The following is a 21791-nucleotide window of genomic DNA, read 5'->3' as shown; positions in this document are numbered from 1 at the left end:
GTGAAATCTGGGCTTCATTAAGGCATGACAAGTCTCATTTTAAAACCAGTGTTTGAATCTTTAAATACTGAATTGAAAAGAAACGAAAAGAAAGAAAAAGGAAAAAAACTACGATATTTTGGATAAATACTGTTATTTGATGCATAGTTTAAACAGAAACGAGTCTAGGGACTTGTTGTGGTTGTTGGAATTCTTCGAAGTGTGGTTCAGGTACATCTACTGCTGCTGGCTGATCCTGAAAACATACGTCCATCGAATGATCTCCTCGCTTTGAAGAAAAATTTAGAAAAAAAAACCGATAATCCTAACGAACCTGTTTTACTTCCTCCTTGTGCACTTCGCTATCCACAACAGCCGGCTTAGCTCTAGCCTCGTTGATTTTTTGAGCTTCCTGTTCGAAATATCTGGAAGAGGATATTTCAGAGCTGTATCTTTTTCTCTTCTCCGTCTCCAAGTGCAGATACGGACCTCAGAAAAGCAGCCAATGGGTCATGTTCCATGTCCTCATCGCTTTCTTGCTGTTCTGGGCTAGCTGCTTCGGTCGATGCCTCTGTTGGTACGGTCGTACGATCCTCAATACGAGGGAATCGATCCTCAACGACAACAGGTCCCGATGGTCCCTCATCTTCATCTGGGTCTGGTACCTGAACATTACGTAACATACAGCATAGTACAGTACGCCGTTGTGGAATAGTCGAGGAACGTACGTGAATTTCCTCGGATTTCTCCAGTTCAACTGGATTTATTGGCTTCTGTTCTTCGACGATTTTGAAGATGTTCTCCTCGGGTTTTTGGTTTTCTACAGCTTTGAAGATGTTCTCAGTCGAGGTCTCCACCTAAAGAATTTTAAACCGTGTATGTACTAAGCCGTTAAATTTAATTGTGATTTTGAAATATTTTGAAATAACTTCGAAATGAAGCTTCACTGCCAGCATTGCCCACACAGCATTTATTTTACTAGAAATTTCCAATATGTTTCTAGGTACCCAACTTTCGCATCGTTCCAATATTACTTTTTTGTTATTTTGTATAATTATGTAGAATTTATTACACTTTTTCATTTCTAATTAATCCTCTAAGTAATTTTTTTTGTCACCTGAAAAGATGAAGAAAGAGTGTGACATGTGGAAGTTCTGCTAAGGTGAACTTTATCTCTAGTGTTATCCTTAAGAAAATGCCTAAATGTCAACCTTATAGCCACTTCCTCAGCAAAATTCAAACGAAGTGATAATCAATATCGACCGATAATTGCGGGATCTGAGCACCACTTCTTCATCGATAATTTGATACTGTCGAGTAACGATTTTGCAAAACATTATAGGTTTTAGTGCTTAAAAATCGACATAAGTGCTTCGATTGATTCCCATTACAAGGTCTGCACTAAGCTTCTTTCCTCAACTATTTCCCAGGGTTCCGATTTTTCAAAAAAAATTTCCGGTCTTTTATGATTTATGAGGCGAGATCATTCATTTCTTGAAGGCGGAACAGGATCTGTTAGAAAAGAAGTGATTAATGGTGTTCCAACACTTCATAACACGACAAAAACCAACCTGAGCAGCGTTGTCGACCACATCGCTGACGGGCGTTTTTATCGTCTTTACACCCTAAACCAATGGTGTTTAACCTAATTCCGTTGTATAGTCAGTCATAGACGAAAAAAAAGTATGTAGGTTAAACCTCTGTGACTGCTGTCTTATCGTCGTCGAAAGCTTTGAAGATGTTCTCGGTGGTTGTGGCCTAGAAAATTATGAATTTATCCTGAAAACGTCCAAAAATTCCCCACAACCCCCGAAACGCCCTTACCACAGTATCTTCTTTCTTTTCAGCCTCATCGAATACGGAGAGGATGTCACGGAAGACGTTATCGCTTTCAACCTAAACCAAAATTTATGAATTAAGGAATTTTCCATCGAGGATTTAACCATGTTACCAAACCTGCTTAATCTCGGCAACTTTTTCAGTCGATGGGTTTGGTGGAGCGACGGTAGTGGTCTGTTGTTCTTGGATTTTGCGGAGGTTATCCTGGAAGATGGCGTCATGGTCATAGTTTCCGGGAGTTTCGGGGGTTGGAGTGATAGCAGTCCCTGAATCAAGGTCATGTATAGGAAGGGAATTTTTGAAATTACTAGCATTTGCTTACAAATTGGCCTGTTGGGGGCGTTGAAAACCATTCCCTGTGATTTCTTCTGAAACGTCAGCAATTTTCGAGAGAAAATAATCAATAACATTTGATTCATTTCAATGTACCTGCATCTCCTGGTAGATCTTATCATGCATTCCCATTTCGGGTGCTGGAGGAACTGTTGGTTGCTGCATTGAGAGAATCTGTGCCGGTGAGGCATCATGGGGTCGCATAGGGATCTAAAGGGGCGCATAGGGATTTTGGCGACGCTTGTGCGTAGATCTGGTCCTTCTATTTTGCTGTCTTGTACATAACTGACTTACTTGAGGTTCCTGATGTTCAGCGATGATTCGGGGGAAAGCGATGTTGGCTTGAGGCAATTGCTGAAAATAATTAATTTAACCGCCAATTAACATATTCATTTAGAACAACTAAACGCACTTGCTGCTGCTGTTGTGGTTGTGGTTGAAGTTGTTGTTGGTTATTTACCCACTGTGGCTGCTGAAATTCACGGAAAATTGGCCATGTTAAAATAAAAATTACTTTTGTTCAGTAAAATTATAAGTATTTACCAAAAACAGCTTTTCTTTGAGACTTTAAAATTATTTCGTACGACTTTGATTTCTGCTTCCTATGATTTTGTAAATTTTTTGATTCATGGTGCAATATAGCGCAATGATATGGTAGGTAGTGCGCACAAGTCGAACGATGCCTAGTTTTTTATTTTTTTTTTGTTACCACACATTTATTAAATCGAGTTAAACGTTCTGTTTCTTTGTAGACAACGAGTTAAAGGACCGCTGTGCTTACGCAGACACGCGACAGTGGAATGCGCAGCGGCCACGGCAAGTTTTCGGCTAGACTGCACCCCACTGCTTAAGTAAAAAATGTGACACACTTTCCAAATATTACAAATATATTGTAAAATAAATAAATTTCTCAAATATAGTCAATCAGACAATCGTCATTTCTACACGAAGGGGAACATTTAGAGCAATTTATGTAAGTTAAGCCACAAATCTAGATGATTGCTCAATTTTCGGCGGCTAGTAGCGACCATCCACGAACCTGGTTCTGGTAGTACTGTACGGCTTGCTGTTGTTGCTGTGAATAATATTGCTGCTGAGGGTAGTAGTACCATTGCTGCTGAAATTGTGGTTGCTGGTAGATGAGCTGAAAACGTTCACGGTTAATGTTGGTTGTTGGTAACGCGATCTATCGATTAGTTTGGGTTGTACCTGAGGTTGTTGTTGTTGTTGTTGTTGTTGTTGTTGCTGTTGTTGTAGTTGACGATTACGAATCCACCATGGATGCTGCCAATGCATTTGTGAATGCATTTGTGCCATCTGTGCACGTTCCCACATAGCACGTTGAGCCTGTGCCCACTGGGCTCGCTGCATTTCTGCCTGATATTCTTCGGCGGCCTTTGCGCGTTGTGTCTGCTCCCAACGTGCTTGTGCAATGGAACGTGCAAGCTCATCCTCGATTGCGAGTCGTCGTTGGTGTTCTGCCTGAAAATCAGGGTCAGATACCGTGTTTAATGTAGAAAGTTCTAGTGCTAGTCGAGCTCATTCAACCTTCAGGAGAAACAAAAGTAAAAAATTTCCCCAGCTCACCCATTCCGCTCTCGCCATAGCTTCGCGTAACATCTGTTGCTCGAAAATCGCCTGCTGAAGTCGGCGCAGTCTCCATTGTCGAACAGCCTAAAAAATAAAAAGCATATGTTTACAAATTAAAAAAAAATATGAAAGATTAAAAAAATGGAATATTTACTCATTTGGTCCTACTGGCTTTAACTTCCAAACGAATAAAATTTCAACTCAATCTTTGTGAAGAAAAAAATCCAAGAATTGAGCGAAAGTTCATTTTGTAGTTCATAATTCCAAGCATATCACTGAGGTCTCACGGTTATTGTCCTGCTTTCATAATAAGATTCTAACTTCCTCTAAACCTCTTGCTCTCTTCTTTAACTCTTTTTTCACTCATTCTTTTCTTGCTGTAAGCATGGTAATTAGTTTTTGTCGATATTCTTTGTAACTTTTTAACTTTTCAGATAATTATCTATGTTATTTCTATTTTACCTGAGCATAAGCCATCTGTCTGGCTTGAAGTGCAAGCATCGGTGGTGGGAAGTTCATAACTGGTTGTCTATTGAATGCATCGAATGGTGCCTGCAACAGTTTTTTCATTTATAAAAAAGCACTTTTCGTGATTTTTTGTGATCTATCAATATCCTTTACGTTGTCTTGAACAGTAGTTTTAAAAACTTTTAACCACTAAATAGTTGGTAGTTATAGTTTAAAAAAATTTTATTATAAAAAAGTAATACACTCAATTTTCTGAAGAAGGGAATTCTTTTTTCTCTGACGAGCTGAAGTGGGAAGAAAAAAAAATGATTGGAAATGATTTTTTTGTCGTAGGAGACGAGGAAAAGTAAGTGGGGGTTTTTCAAGGGCTTTACCTCTTGTGCCTCATATGGATGTACTGGTCGGTCATTCGTTTCCTTTTGTGCAGAATCTTTCCCTTCCGCACTACTTCCACCTTCGATGACCATTACTTTGGCAACAGGGACGGAGTTTAGGAAGATTTTTACCTGAAACTCAGGGAACTCCACTCGAAATCTTCTTAATAAATGATGATGGTTGTTATTTTCCAAATATAAAAAAGTGATGGTAACATAATGTTAATTTGAATCTATAATTATAAAAAGAATCCAGTAATATAAAGTTATCACACAATATTTTTTCTCCAATGCATGCAAGTTTTCAAAGGAAGATGTACAGAGTTGGATTCTTTTTTCTGAAAAATCTGATCTGGGGATTCAAACTCCAAATCGTTATCTTTTAAAAATAAGATGCGTCTACTATACGGGAGTAAATTATCCAAACTCAAGTCCGGAAAACGTAAACAGTCAAAGTTTTTTAGAATGTTTTTTTTGACAGCATATCCTCTTTCAAGAAAATTGTGAGGGCCAGTTTTAATGGTTGCATTCAAAAGAAAATAGGATTTGCTTTGCCATAGTTCTAACAACTTTCGAAATGAGATTTTTTGTTTTAGGTCCGGCAGGCTCTTAGAATATATGATAGATGATTATCTATAATTTATTTATGATTACTCATTTGTGTTTTTTTTTTGGTTTGGTTATACCGTCCATTTTCCTGCGACTAATTCTCACCTCATCATCACTACCCATTCCCTTCTCATCACTTTTTTGGCTCATTCGCATAGGATTCACGAGACCGAGTTGTTCTGGAGCTGCGGTTGTCGTTGGTTGATCGACATCGGCCTTAAACATCCATAAATTTCGTTCATATAGGACAGACACATTCGCAAAATTAGTTGCTATTGATGAACATCTGCAAGGTGTTTTTCAACATCTGCAAGGTGTATTTCATTCAACTGGACCTAAATAAATCCCGTCATCTTTTATCCGTCAACGTTTGTCTCTGTGTCTGTCTGTGTGTGGCCTTCTTATGCACCATTGAGGAGACCTTCATTACGTTGGTGTTCGTCGAACAGGTTCTTACGTCACCATTACAAACACAGTAGAAGTGTTTTCTTTCTACGGTGGTTTACGGTAGACCTTCACCACACCACGTCGCACTTCATTGAACATCGTCTCCACAGACGCCGACCGACTGATGATGAGCATGTGTGTTCACGAACGAACGAACGAACGACGTTACTTTTAGAATATTATTTTGAAAGCAATTTTGTGCCGAGTTTCTCAGAAATTAAATAATTTTTCCAAAAAAAAACTCTTTACTCTTGCTTACCCCGAAAATTCCTGTGTAGATAGTATCAACTCCATAGATGAGCACTAAACCAGCGGTGAAACAGGCGACGAACAGCAAAAACAGTAGAAGACCACGAATGAGAATGCTGACTGCGGATCGACGTGGTGGTGACGGTGGTGGTGGTGGAGCTGGGATAGGAATTACCGTGGGTTGAAGGACAGTGAAGACCTGAAGAAGAACTCGTACAGAAGATGGTGATATTGTAAATGTTCTACTTCCTGTATCATAGTCACACTGAAATAGTGGAAAATTACTGCAAAACATCCTTTTTTTTTCTTGAGAATGGCATTTTTCTTGAATAAAGGAAAAATATCGCTCTTGTTTACCTCGAGAACGCTGCAACCGTTCCAGTTTTACTCAAAGTAAATAAAAGAGTTTTTTTTCTTAATGCAGTATAGTGGCGCTCTCTGCAATAAGTGTAAATATCTGCAAAAATGAAAACGGTTGTTTCGTAGGCAAACACGGGGGAAAAATTGCAGTACACTCCTTTCTATTTGGCGTAAAGTGATCTAAACCTCGTATTTCCTCAACATCTATGATTTTTTAAAAGAATTTTATCCTTAGTAATGATTATATATCTGAGCGAGAACTAGTCCCCATAATAAAACAATATGCATTTTAACCAGTTTATCAACAATACAACAAACTTCTGTGCAGCCTCTACTAGTAGAAAATTTACATTCCTTTTCACGTTTTTTTTTGGGGATTTTGGGATGATTTCTCGAAACGCACTAAAATATCCACTTTATTAGGGTAGAAAACAAAAATGACTCCAATACGAATAATATGTCCTTCCACCTAGTCTGAGAAATTTGGCGAAACAGCGAAATCCGAATGAGGTCAATTTAAGGCCGATGAGGTTAGTAATTAGAAGGAGAGAGGTTCACATTTATAGAAGAGCGCGTTTACTTGTACTTTGTCGGATGTTTTTTTCTTAATCCGAAGGTACTTATTCGTTTGAAGATCATTTATTGAGATGTAATTAAGCAACTTCGTCTTAGAATTTAATTACTGCGAGTTACTGTGAGCACCGTAATCGAGCAGTGCGCTAGAAGATATTATCTTATTAATTCGATAATGTGGCAAAAAAACTCACCTTCGGATCGACTTTAACGGTCTCACCAGTCTCACTCTTTTCCTTTTCCTTCTCCTCAGGACCTTCGCCGTGCACTCCTAATTTTGTCATCTGAAAATGATGGATTTTACATTCTGTTACATCCGCGGGAAATTGGAGCAGAACAAAACGCGAAATAGTCGATGATTGTCAAGGTTGAACGTCACAGGTTTTATGGTCATGAGGGAGGCGCTCGGCGACCGGGCAACTTGACAGAAAAACAAACTTGGCGAAGAAGGAGAAGAAGGAGAAGAGATTCGTCGGATGAAATTGCCCAAACAGGTATTATAGGTTGCGCTCATATGGAAGGGACACCTAGATTTATTGGGGGCGGTGATGATGGGTGGAGAAGTCAGCGCAGGTGACGTCTTATGAAGGATCGTCAGAAATCCCGGGGTGTATCGATCCACTTCGTCATCCTATTTGCAGAAATCCTCGGACAAATCGTCGAATATCTGAACAATCGTGTCGCGATCGATGCGCGATCTGGACGAGTTGTCGTTTTTTTGCAACGCTTCAACTAGAGATCTATAGCACGATGCGTGTTGTGCTAGTTCTCTAAACGGAATACGCTTACGAAAAACTTTTACTGTGTGGAAATCTTGAGAATATGCGGAGGTTATCGAGAAAAGCGGCCGAATCGCGCCGTAACACTGCAATTATTCGCTCGTTTCGTAGAGCACTAGACATTTCTAAAAACGTATGACAAGTTTAGGCCAGCTAGGCGAACAACTTCATCGGCTATTGTACGTACGGTTTTTGTAATGTTTGCTAGCTGTAGGTGAGAACCTGTTTTGGAGAGTTTCAAGAGCGTGTAAGAGAGACGACATACGACGCTTTATCATATTTGCTAGATGCTATTGCTGTAAAACACAGTAGGTACTGTAGCTAGTAAACTTGTCACCGTGTGCATTTTTCGGCAAAGTGATGAATGGACAAATTTTGGAAATTTTTCTCCCGAGAAAAAAAAAACATTTCTCAAATTGGATAGTGTTTCTTAAAGGCAGTATAACACGAAATTAACGATGCTGGGGTCTCTGTTAGGAAATACAGAGTTCTGCGTACAGATTATGTGTATGAGTGCGCTCCCCCTCCCAATCCCCCTCCTAGTTGCTCAGAGAAACGGCGTGGGAACCGCTTTAGCCCCTACGATATACATCAGAACGTGCCACCAATGTACACGCTCCGATCCATTCGGCAGTCTAATCACTGATTTTACTTGAGTAGGTTGGTGAAAAGGCCTCATTATTCTTCGACCGCTCGCCTGTGAACGCGACGCGTGCGCAAGAGCGGGACGTTTTCACGTACCTCGTAGGAAAAAAATCGTTTCCCACGACGGTTTTCAGGATCAGGAGAATTGCGTGGAGCCGCGCTCGTTTTCCATAGGCTACGCCCTGAACTCTATATTTTTCACGCTGAAACCCCAACATGGTCAGTTTAGTGGTACGCTGCCTCTGGGCCTTCATGATCTGGCGAGCGTTACCATTCTAAAGAGAAGTCAGACTGTTGCACGAAAAAAATGGTCTCTACTCTATTTTAACAAAATAAGATATGATATAATATAATGCGTTGTGTGATTCGAAAAATTGTTATGATTTTTCAAAAACAAAACAATTTTTAAACATCTTATAGAATTTTTTAAAGGGAATCACATTTCTGAATGAAGAGAGTATTGTAGCATTTTCTTCTCACTTACAATTGGACAAGTTGCTTTGTTCTTTTCCCGTTTATGAAGGAAAATGAGCTAATTCAATGAATGCACCGTATCAAAATGTTTTTTCTGGCTTAGTAGAAAAAACAACGCTTCCTGAACATCGCGCCATTGTTCTAATAAACCGGCTCTATTAATCTATTTTTGTACACTTATATGATGCCATTTTCAAAAGTAAGGGCAGATTTTAAGATAATTTAATGGTCCTATTCGTAGATTTGCTTGGAAACAGCTTTTTCTTGTTTTGCCATATGTTTTCATAATTTCATTCATAAAAGAAAATCGTATACATCATCACACACTTTCTATTTGTAATTCCTAGTAATTCAATGGAAAAGCATGGTTTTTCTTTTGAATCCTTACTTGAATATTCTGTAATTTAAATTCTTTAAGAGTAACATCTAGACATGATAATTATAGATTCGTTGCTTGAAGAATTCGAATAAACCCAATCTCAGACGAATTTTCACGCTAAAACCGACTTTTTCTACGTGCTCATGCATTTTCTTTGGTTCTTTTTTTATCATCTCTGAACTGAAAATTCAACTTTGATCAGATGAAAGATGTTAAGGAAGAAATATTTTGAAAAAGTTCGAACCAAAGTACACAGTAACAGCAATTATTGTCCTTGATATAAGTGTAAATTACACTAAAAGTAGAAATCGTGTGATTGCTACAAGATTTTTGATACAGTGTAATAATTTCTAATTTGTAACTCAGTCTTATCAACCAAACAAACAAAGTTTCTTCGCGATAACGACGAAAAATGAGGTCGTTTTGACTACATGTTCTGTAGATTCGTAAATATTGACTGTAGATTTTTTTGCCTGAGGTGATGTAGCAGAAGATTTCCTGGAAATGAATACCATTCTTCATCGACCGGCGCCGAAAGACTATTTCCAATCTTTGTAATTGTAAAAAAAGGTTCCTTATGTCAATTCCATTACCTTTAAAAAAAACGAATATCAGTAAAGTGAACCAATCCACTGAATTAGGTGAATGCATTTGCTGGATCAATTACAATTACACGAACTCCTGAGTGCCCTTTTATGTCTACTTGAGTATACTAAACAGTTGGTACTCTAAAGGATCCCGCTGTAAAGGAAATGAAGACAGAATAGATGTAGTGATAGGTGTCCATAGGTGAATAGTTCGGACAATGCGGACATTGAGTATGTTTACAGAGCATGTATGGCTCTGTGTTTGTCTCAAGACATCCTTTTTTTCGGATGGGATCAAGGACCCCTATAATTGTGGACGAAATGAAATTAGAAGAAGTAGCATAAGATTTTATTCACATTATTGCAATCATTGTTTATGACTATCTTTCTATCCATATTGCTTATTTTCTACTTTTTTCTTCTTTGTTGATGAAATGAAGGCAAAGCATACTTCTTCTCATGAATGGATACGACTCCATTTTCTGGATCTACCTAGTACATGTCACTTATAAAATCAACGAACCTGGTCTCAGAAAACCAATGGAAATTTGGGAAAAGAACGAATGAAAATGTTTGCAAGGTCTACAGAATCGGTAAATACGGATCGTCGAGGTATCTAAGTAAGTAAGTATATTTCCACCACCAGCTAATCAGCCTTGATAAATTCCTTAGTCTGAACTCAGAGCTCACCTTCTTGTAATGAGTAGTTCATAGTCAACTTGCCATTAACGTAATTTAAGTTCGCTAGCATGGAACTAAGTACAAAAGTATGCTTGAACGAGATTTTTTAACTGAAATTTTTTTCCTGGAAAATACTGAGATCTACAGTAGAAGAAGTTAATATTTGGTCAGAATTTCGAAAATTTTGGCTCTTAGTCAACTGGTTGGATGTTCCAAGAAGGAGTTCAACGCATCCGAGAAAATAAACCTACATCCACAGAGATTAAAAACTCAGTTTTAATCCCTTTAACCGATAAAGGTGGAAAAAACCCTCCATGTTGTCACGAATCAGTATTGTGTAAATAAATGTCCCCGTGGAATTTCCCTTGGATGAAAAAAAAAACCCAAACGAAAACAAGTGAATAACGTAAATTCTTTGCAATTAGCAATACGTGTTTTTCAATAGTAAACAAGTGTTCAAAACACACAAACAAAATGTCTGTTCAAATCAAATCAAATTCATTTGAAAAAAAAAGCAAGTTGCTGGGAATGTAGCGAGAGTAGCGCAGCGGGACGGTGACCAACTAGTTGCATTGTACACATACGGTACACATATGGTCAGATCACGATTCGCTCGGTTATGTTGATTCACTGGATGACCCTTGAGCCCGGTGAAAGCCCCGTCAGCCCCAATTCGTGTGGTGGTTCAAAACTCTTGTCACTTCTTCGTCGGCAACGTTATTCGACTGAACTGTTTGCATCGCATCATCGTTTCAACAACGATTCGGATACGAACGAATGAGTGGGATGAACGCAGAATCGGGGGCAACAAATCGGCGCTGGAGGCAGAGACCCTCGGGGCGGCGATGTACGTCCAGCAATTATGGTCGGATGAGAGATAGGTTGGATTTAAAGGGTCGTCGATAGAGCTGACCGGATGCGGCAGATGTTGGAGGTGACTTGAACCGCTTGAATAAGCGCGAAAGATGCGAACGACAAGAAAGACAGACGGGAGAAAAACCTTGAAAGGAGATGTCCTCGTGACGTGACAGGCAGGCGGACAGACAGACGGAATACAGTGCTGAATCAATACAGTATCTTGTCCATGGTGTCCAAGGTCGAACTGGAGAGGAACGGAGTTGACGACGAACTCGTGCGCGAATCGGAAACATTTTAGAGACTTAGATGACTGTGAAAAGAAAGTGCACATAATCCCCACTAAGAATCCATGGTAAAGAAGAATTTCGACCGCGTAAACAACGACGATTTCCCCTAAAAACCTGTCTTTTTCACTTGTCATCAAAGTTTTAAGAGGAACATTCGAATTGGTCCCAGAGTTTACTATGTCTGGACTAATCCATAAGATTACTACTTCTACAACAAAGAGTAGAGATTTTGTGCAAAAACTCCCTTCTTCGAAAACAACATTTCGCACAAATGTAGGATTATTCCCGGGTGGTAACATATTTGTACTGTAAATATGTTGACGTTAACAGTGAAAAAGTAGAAGGAGAGAAGAAACGATCTGCCAAGGTTGAAACGTACTTGAAAATTGAAGGTCTCCGACACGTATAACGTTTTTTGTTGTGTATTTCAATCAGAAATTTGTTCACGTCAATGTCATCTCCTTTTTTCTTGAAGGTTAAAGTCATTGACATGCGATTTTTGCATTAAAAGAGAGATTTTTCGGTCAATGCTGACTTACAGTAGGAAAAATCTTCAACTATGTCAGGGTTTGCTAGAAGGTAAATGCTTAAAAGTAAGCAAACAAGTAGATTGAAGTAAATAAATGGTAATTTACATTGGTTTAAACATAAAAAATTGATAAAATTTAAAACAGCATCAAGAACCAAAAACATTATTGCGTAGAGAAAGAAATGTTTTTTCAAGTAGTATGCTGAATAGAGGTAAACTCTTTTTTTCTGTGCATGAGTTTAACTTGAAAAAAAGTATTTATCTATGCATTAGCCTGATGGGAAGATGATTATTTACAAATTGGGAGTGGACCACTTCTTTATACATCCATGGAACTACGATGATTGCGGTTTTCATTGAAAATCTCCCCAAACTCCTCAAAAAAATGTGCTTACTCCAACTGGACTTTCCGGTTTTGCTGTAATTTATTATTAAAACACACAGCCATTGATCTGCCCGCCGGAATCGGAATTACCTCAGAAATTACCCGGGGACCTAGAAAAAAGCTTCGATAGAATTCCAGCCATTATTTATACAATGATGAGGAATGAGGCCTCACTGAGGTTCTTCGCTGGTGGTAGATACCCACCCAGGCTCTCCAGTTGTCGGTGACGTGAGCGCTCTCGGAAAAGCTGACTTGTCCATGAAAACAAGGTGGTTTGAAAAATTTTCAAGGGAAAGAAGGGTAAACTAGTGTAGAAATTTTAGATTTTATAGAAAATAATGAATTTTAAGGCAACCCTAATGAGGATATCAAGAAGTTGAAAAGAACGTAAGGAGGCGGAGTCTTGCTCGATATGATATACTCCATATAATTTTGTCTGAAATTTTTTAGTTTGTCTGGAAAAAAATCTCTCCGAAATCAATCTTTTACTGCCCAATGAGGCAGTTTATGTGCATTGTATTTCGATGGTAATTAAAGGATTTGAGTTTTTGAGCGAAAGAAAGAAAAAATAGTTATTTTTCAGTGCTATAAATTTTACCTTCTCCATATATATTGAGATAAATGACACCAACAAAGTGCTTCTTCTAGGATGAAAAAGTTTGAGATTACGGTAAGAAGAGCACTTCGAAGTATTTATAGAACCTGGGGATAGAACGATAACCGCAACACTGTAGCTGACAAGTGAAATTGTTAATATAAAACGGCACACGATGTCTGCATCGTCAAGAGTGCACAGGAGGACGCCTTCAATGAGAATCTCTTCTTTGCTGGCGTCCTCGAAAGGAAAATCCGGTTCTGATGAGAGAGTAGGTGGAACACGGAGACGAGAGCATAATGAAAATCATAAGGCAAGAACAAAAACAAGAATGATGATTGCTTTGCTTTTCTTAACTACGAACCATGGACAAAGAAAAAGTCGTCTTAGGGATTGCCTGTTTTATTTTCTGAAGAACAATATACAACTGCTTTCGTCTCAGTTTGACTACGGTACCATACAATTTACTGCGACCAATCATCAGCTCAGCTTCTAACCGCTTGCACTTAAAAACCGGGTTTTTTATTACGTAACTTGACGGATTCATACGTAGATGATCCTGGTACGTTCGGCGAGCGGCGTAGATGTGAACAAATGCGTAGGCGGGTTGAGCAACTGGTTTGAAGGTGCTTACGGGGAAAAAGCGAGAAAGCGCTGTCGAAAGCTGCACGACCAGACGTTTTCTGAAATTGCTACTCAGTTTCATTTTCTTGTTCTGTCCACGGTTTTTATGGAATCGCAAGATATAGATCAGGATGATGGATTCGGTGATATGCTGGGGTTGAACTTTAAATTTGGGATGGATCCTGAACCTGAAGCGAAGTTAAGAAATTTATATAATTCTCTTCAAATGTGGAGAAGTACCAAGTAAACACTTGTGATCACAGTTCACTTAAAATCATTTTTCATTCTCAAGAAATGGAACCTTAAGTGTCTGATTGGTTTAAGTGAACAACGTTCATTAGTGTAAAAACTCCTTTCATGGTTTTCCAGAACATTCTCCCTTGAACATAAAACATTTTCCAGAAAACACTTAAGTTTGGTTTTTGATCTGATGAATAATCGCTGTCATTTGCAAAAGAATTTGAGTAATTGGTTACCTCTGCATATCTGCAAATTCTCGAAAACGTCACCCAGGTCATAGGGTTTTCTAGAAATTTCCGGCAACTTCTCGTTGGATTCAGAGAGACTAAAAAGAAGAGAAAAATTTCTAAACCTCTAAACAAGTCATGAGAAACTCAGCACAACTCTCCTGACACAGATGTTTCAGATAAGTTGTAAAAGTTCGAAACTCTCTAAACATGATTTTGCAGAAAATCCAAGTCAAGTTTCCAGAACACTTTGCTAGGGACAGAGAAACTGAGGGAAATTAGCAGCAATTCCGATGAATTTCCCGAGAGACAACAGCCTAAAACGATGTTTTGACTGAGATGCACTGCTCGACGACGATGAAAATTTGCTGCAATTTTTTTGCCGGGAATTTCTAGCACTTTCTATACCCGTATGAGCCTATGAATGAAAGAAAGAGTGTATTTCTTTCTTTCTTGGGAGAAATGAAAAATTTCTGTTTAAGATGTGAAATCATTCGTTTCTTTTATTTTTTGGAATAATCTCTTGAAATTCCATATTTCTCTTAAATATCTGGATAATTAGTAATCTAAAAGGATAATGTAAAGTAATAATAATCTATATAGTTGACATTAGACAAACATTTAAAAAGAAGTTAGTTGAAAAAATTTCATATTTTTTGAATTAGCTGGTAAATTTATTCTTTCATTTTATTATGCTTGGTTTATTCAGCAAAAATCATCTTATTTTAGAATTTTTTATATTTGGAACGAACACAATTCAGTAAATAGAGACCTAGATCTTGTACTTGCGAGAGCTCAAGCGACTTACGGCGACACAAAGCGACTCTAAACCACCATTCAAATGTAGCAGACATTCATTGAAGTCCGTTAAGAGATTCATTTCAAAAAAATGTTACGACAGCAATGGAAGAATCGCAGTAGCACTTAGATTACTGTAATGACTACCGGTAGTTCTTCTCGTTTTTTTTTTGCTATCGCCAGAACAGCTTCGAAATTGCTCGTCGAAATCAGTTTTCGACGCGATGTTCTTATGCGCAAACGCGTTTCGTGTCAATCACCAAATTATTGCATTAATGACACTCTCGTTCCAGTTCGTTTTAGCGATTTTTCAACCACGAATATGCTAGTGCGACAAAATATTTTTCTTTTGAAGAGCGAGCAGCTTCCCATATGACATGGGTACTGTAACCGTACAGAAAGTGATGGAACCTGCTCATTTAACAAATTTCCAAAAATGGTTTGGTTTCCGTTGAATTTGATGAATCACCAGGATTTTTATTTGGCAATGACAAGATTTTGATTTGTAATTTTAGGGGGAAGAACATTAAAGGAAGGAAAGTTCCGGAAGACTCAATTCATGAGACGAAGGTCGTGAGAAGAAAACCTGAAGTCAGTGGACGGCATTACACATATTAATGTAGAATACAGTTCATTGTGTTCAAAAAAAGGAAGAAAGATAATGACGACCGGCTGCAGCAACAATAGACAACAAATTGAGGGAGATGATGGAACTTTCCAGAAAATTTCTAATTCCCTAAAGTCGCCTTCGACTGGTTCCTGTTCTTATATTGTCACAGAAGTGGAGCTGTTGACGGAATAGGATTTGATCATACGGACGAGAATTGTTTTGTTGTTTTGCCGAATTCGCCAAACTCGATACAGCCACCGAAATGTCAACGTCGTTATCGTCATTTTAACGTGAATTTTTCTTCCATGGATTCAAAACAACAAAGGGATTCGAGTGCATCTCCATCATATATGAGTAAAAAGCTCTCGCGCTGGGATCGTTTGCAGGAGGTGTAGCACGAAAACAGCCTTGTACACTACGAAAAATTAGAGAGTTTCTGGAATGTAACGCCTTTTTATTTTCGGCTGTCAAAATCCTTTAATATTTTATTATAATATAATGTACATATATGTAATATATACATATATATTATTGCTAATCAGTTTGATTTCGTACGTCTGCGTCGTTCAAGAAAGACGTTTCTTCTTTTTCTCCTCCAAATAAAGGTGATTTCTTCTCTTTTTTTTCTCCTTAATCCATCCATTTATAAATTAACCTTTTTTGTAGCATAGTGCTTTTAAATCTACATTTTTTATTTGCTGCTATTGGTCATCTCCAGATTACTACTCATTATATTTATTATACATATGTTGCATTTATTATATATTATCATATATTATTAGCTAATCTTAACTATTTGTTGTTATTTACATTACATTTTTTTTACAAAACAAATCCTACTTTTCCTGTTTTGTTTTGTGTTCGTGTTCTGTTTTCTGTTAAATAAATACAATAAAAATAAAATAATTAAATATCAATAGTAAAACTGAAGGAAACGAATGTTTAACGCTGTATTTTATTCAGTTCTCTCGGTAATTTTTATTCTTGGGAAGGTTGCGAAAACAACGAAAATTACCGAAAAAAGGACATTTGTGATGTTTATCTGGCGATGTCAGCGAACGATTAGATGTCCGTAAATGCTCTTGGGGTTTCCCAGGTTCGAATCGAAAAATTTTGATTTGCTTTAGGCTGACACAAAGACGCCAGCGCTTTTCGGTATTCCCGACACGAAAGGACGACTTCTCACTTGTTTTTATAGAAAACTGCAACTCCATAGCAAAATTGCAACTCATTTGTGATCTGAATTCTAAATGACATAAAGTAATAATAATAGTAATAGTAGTAATAATAAAGTACCTGACATAACGTAGACCTTGTATGTGTTAGAATAAATAAGTAAATAGAAATAAAATTAAACAGGATCAATGTATTTATCTTCTATATTCTAATGATATTTTTTCCACTTTTGTATTGCAGCGTTCAATATTAGGGGAATAAAGCAGTGTAAGCGACATTTTTTGATAAATATTTTTCATCTAGAAGTACGTAGAGAGAAAAACAGTAACTTACTGTATCTTCGTAGCAGACCCCAACATAAGTCAAATTTTAATAAACTCAAAAACATATAAGCTGATCTGACAGCTCACATCCCTACATTTATGCAAGTCCAGAGGCAGGTGTGACGGTAAGATCAACTTTTTTTTGTTGAAATAAGTAAGTAAACAAATATAAAATCAAATGGGATCGATATATTTATTTTTTTCTATATTTTGATGACATTTTTTGATGCAGAGGCGTTCACTATTTGGCGAATATTATTATTAGGTGAAGCAGTGTAAGCGATATTTTTGAGGAATGTTTTTTTATTTAAAAATAGTTAAAGGGGAAACACAGTAACTTATCGCATAAATCATTGCTGATATCAACATAAATCAAATTTTAAAAACTTAAACTGAATCGTAAACTGATTGGATGGCGTGCATCTGGTTATGTGCAAGACGAGAGGCAAGTGTGACGGTAGGAAAAATTCTTTCCCGTTAAGAACCGGAATATTAAGGAAGAAGACGAGTGAAGCTATTAAATTTACTCTTACTTACCACAAGGGGTCACATCGTCCATTATGGGTAAACTCTCTAGTACATCCTGGTCAAATGTCCCCGTTAAACCTTTACGTCAACAGTTCATGAACTGAGGATTACACCGAGTTTCTAGCAATATAAAGTCAGGATAAAAAAAGGGAGAAAGGAAAAGGGAAGAATAGGGATAGGAAAATCAACGATACTGCGGAGAAATAGGTTCTCCAATGCCCAGTGCCACAATAACTTGTCTAAGACACAAATGGATTTTCCTGGAAAATCCCTACGATCCATTAACTAGGATAGGAGAGCTCACAAGTAAGGAGATTTATATTTTCTGATCTTATAAAATTACTTTTTTTATTTCAGGATATTCTCCCGAATTCATTTAATCACATTTACAGTAGTATAGGTTCTTTATTCCGAAAATTTCTACTTCAATTAAATTGCTGTGTTTACGTCCTTACCATTCAAAAAAAATTAATTAAAAAAACTACTAAAATTTACAGGCACTTCAGAACTTTTGTTTTATTTGTAGGCACTAGTAATAACTTTGACTTATTAGGAATCTGGCCCAAGTTCCGTATCGTATCGTTTCTCCAGAGGAGTTCATAAACGATCAAAAATTGAGGCAATTGCATTCCAAAACAGAGGTTTTTTAACGAGGCTTGTAAAATTATGAAATTAAAGGAGAATGTAATTTCGAAAATTTAGAGCGTATGGATCTAGCAATGATCGGGACACGGTCGCTTTTATACATACCTTCATTCCGCTGAATGATTCTTTTGTTATCCTTGGAATTGTTATATGAGCCGTCAACAATTGCATAGTGCACAGTCCTTGGCCTCGAAATCCGCGCGAATCCACGGTTTTTTTTCCTGATCAGCACGGACATGTTACGTTGTTAGTTCGAAACATTTCCGTTCTTTCTCGAAACTTCTAGACAATTTAAAAAAGCCTGATTGAGGAAATACTGTTTTTAAATTAATTTTGTTCTATTTGCATTTGATACTAAACTTTTCAAGAAAGAAGTAAAATTCTTGGATTCACAAAATCAAGAACTATATGTACATTGTGAAATTAAGAATCCAAGAGATACTGTACTTTATACTTTATAAATATATGAGATCTATATCTGTTTGCTGAAGTTGGTTGTAAATAAATGTGTAATAATTTCTTCTCTAATACAGTATTTTATAACATTTCGGACCGAGCAGTTCACAAAATGTTACAACTAACAACTAATCTAAGCAGCCTCGATTGGAATTATTTATTTATTTATTTATTTATTTATTTACCTATTTATTACGCTTAACGGGAAGGGAAATTTATGAAAGGAAATTTTAAAATAAAAATAGAGGAAAATAATAAGAACATGAATACTACGACTCAAATTACACTCTCAACCTCAAAAAATGCCTATCTTTACAAAGAACGGCCTGAAATTCTTCAAAAATACTCTTATGTCGATATTTCTTCGATAGTAAGTTGGCTCAATTGGTATACGGTAGGTCCAGTCTTGATCGTATCCTTAAGGTGGTGAGGTATACTTCCAACAATTTTCGAAAATAAAAAAATAGAATTGCTTCCAAATTTTATGCTAGTTTATTTCTTCCTCTTAAAAAATTCTTTTCAAGAAATGTCATTGGTATTATATACAGGAAATTCAAATGAAATCCTTTGAGAATTTTTAGGGCTATTGTTCACGGAAAGAACTATTTATTTACTTGACAACTTCTTTTCGTATTTACTTGGCACCTTCTACAAAGTAGGATTTGTTTGAATTGGATTTAAAATCAAAAACATTTGGTAGAAGAATGAACACTGTGTCAACAATAGTCCTACGTTAACAATATTTTTACCGTCCACGTTTCCTGCGGAATTTTGATTGATTCTCAAGGATTACTAACAAATTTCCTGCAAAGTTCAGAAAGCGTTGATGACAAATTGGGAATTTTTCCTTCAATGAAAAAAAGCGTCATTTTAAGTGGTCATTTTTGAAATGCACAACAGTAATTCGTGGAATTTTCGCTCTTCAATAATTTCAGAAAACAAGAAGGGATGTAGAATGTTTGGTAAAGGCTAATGTGAAGTATACGGTAAAGAGTAGAGGAGTCAGTATAGGTGACAACCATTAGTGAGAAAATAGGCCTGATTCAGAGAAGTAACTCTAGCTTTATGAGGATCTATTCATTCCTTAAATAGTCTGACATTCAAAGGGATTAGTATAACGTGAACTGCCTACGGAAAGGATTAGAAACCGCCGAGATGAGAGTTCGTTGTCCTCCACCCCCGTGCAGTTTAGACTGATAAAGACAGTTCGCAGGGGAACATCGAACGATCCAGGAAGAGAAGCGCAGCGAAAGTGAGCGAGTGCATCGTTGTGCGCAGCGGTGGTGGCGGTGGCGGTGGCGGCGGTGGTGGTGGGGTTGTCCGCGAACTGACCTCGTTACAGATGCAGACGATTCGCAATCGACGACGACGACGACGACGACGATGACGGTAACGACGGCGACACAACGATGAAGATGATGGAGACAGTGGAGCTTAGCTCCTACTGGAGCGAACCGAATCGGCAGTGATACGGTAGTTTAAGAAGGAAAAACTGGTGGAGTGAATGGAAATAGAACAGCGCACATAAACGTAGGAACGCGCAATGCCGTGCGATCACGCACTACTGCTGTGTTCTATTCTGTGGATGGGTTAGCGTGGTGGTGACGGTGATGGTGGCGGTGTATGCGAGGGAGTGTATGTGTGTGTGTAGAGTATATGGAGGAGAAGAACCGGTTGTATGTGAAAATAGAAGATGACAAAGAAGGTTCGACCGCTGTAAGACAGTCGGAAACGTTCAACAGCAACACTGATGTTGAGGGAAACAACTGCGTTGCGCTGTAAACGTAATGTGGCGATTGGCGACGGAAATAAACTTAAATGCAATGAGTAAAGTGGAAAAGCCGAAAAAAACAACCCCTTGAATGTATCCCCTGCACACAATAGACGTTTTTCTTCATGGCCTCTTCTAACCTCAACCCTCTAAAACTGCAAATTAGCAAGTTCCTATGTTTGTGTGTTCATAGGCGAATCAAAAAAAAACGAGGGGAAAAAACTTGCCAATCAAGGACCGGCTTCGATGTATTGGGTTTTAGTGCATGTGAAAAAGTTGGCTCTGTCGCCTTACTGAGACTTGCATCTCAGCGGATGTGCGCTGTTGTGGATTAGCTGACAAATTTCCAGACTTTCGTAAACATAATCGTTTATGTACGTTGATGTCAGCTTAATACTGTACGGTTCGCCTTTTCCATGAAATTCTGGATGGAAACCACACGAATTAGGATGATTATGTGCTGAAGAAAACGCTTCTGGAATATTCCTATAGAAAGTTCCAGCAACACATCTTTGGTACAATCTAAAAACATATCAACAACCAGCGCCGTTCGTTCCTTCACGAATAATCAGAACGTTGCACCAAAAAAAAGGTCTCACGCGTTCAGCATGAAACTGGTAATGCAAGAATCTGTTATTGTTACAGTACTTTAGCAGCTATGGTGGGAAAAACGTTTACTTTGTCTTCTACTGGTAATAACTTGAGTGCTACGAACAATGAACACTTTTGGAATATTTATGACTTCCTGTTCGGCAAACGAGGTTTGGTGGAACTTTATTTTTGGCCTGAAATCTTTCTCTGAGCCCTGAAAAATCGCTCGAGGTCTCTGATATTATGCATTTTTCATCAAACTCATCCTCTTTGCTAAGGTTTGACATCGTTCTAAAAAAATATCTGCTGGGAAGGCATTGAAAACATTCTGGATTTCCGTCAGGAATCCGTCCATGAATAACAAAAATGAGTGCTTATCAATTACTAATGACTTAATGCCGTTCGTACCACTCTATGAGCTATAAGATTATCACAAATGCAGTTCCTTAGCGTTATCCAGACATTTGTACTTGAGGATAGTGCACAATTAGTAGATCTCATTCGCATTGATGACAATCCGTAAGAACACGGTGGTTCACCAGCCCCGCTAGCCGGTGAGATTGGTCAGTTTGTTTTTGGGGTTGTAACTCTATACTTGGAACGATGTCGAGGCTTTGCAAGGAGAGAAGAGGAGTTCGATGGGAAATGCATATTATCAGAGATCTTTGGCCGTTTTCAGGCCTTTGATAAAGACGAGAGCGTCGAAACGTCAGGCCGTAACCAGAATTTCACCAAGATCTCGTTGGAAAAACAAGAAATCATATACTCAGCACACAATCCCG

At 37.9% G+C, this 21791-nt stretch overlaps 1 protein-coding gene across 1 annotated transcript; it reads right to left on the bottom strand.

The window, feature by feature from the left end:
- Positions 1-148: 148 nt before the first annotated feature.
- On the bottom strand, positions 149-7105 carry RB195_009220 (uncharacterized protein; the record flags this gene model as incomplete). The annotated part of the gene is made up of 20 exons (XM_064196100.1): positions 149-235; positions 314-404; positions 469-644; positions 708-836; positions 1551-1604; positions 1678-1737; positions 1804-1875; positions 1936-2084; positions 2141-2186; positions 2248-2361; positions 2446-2505; positions 2564-2623; positions 3191-3295; positions 3361-3633; positions 3739-3825; positions 4204-4293; positions 4584-4715; positions 5298-5408; positions 5899-6087; positions 7016-7105. The coding sequence occupies 20 exons, from the start codon at positions 7103-7105 to the stop codon at positions 149-151; spliced, it is 2175 nt and encodes a 724-aa protein (XP_064047245.1).
- Positions 7106-21791: the final 14686 nt, after the last annotated feature.

This window comes from Necator americanus, chromosome III, assembly GCF_031761385.1.
Source record: "Necator americanus strain Aroian chromosome III, whole genome shotgun sequence".
NCBI lineage: Eukaryota > Metazoa > Nematoda > Chromadorea > Rhabditida > Ancylostomatidae > Necator > Necator americanus.
The sequence above is the reverse complement of the archived record's forward strand: the minus strand, read 5'-3'. Positions and strand labels throughout refer to the sequence as shown.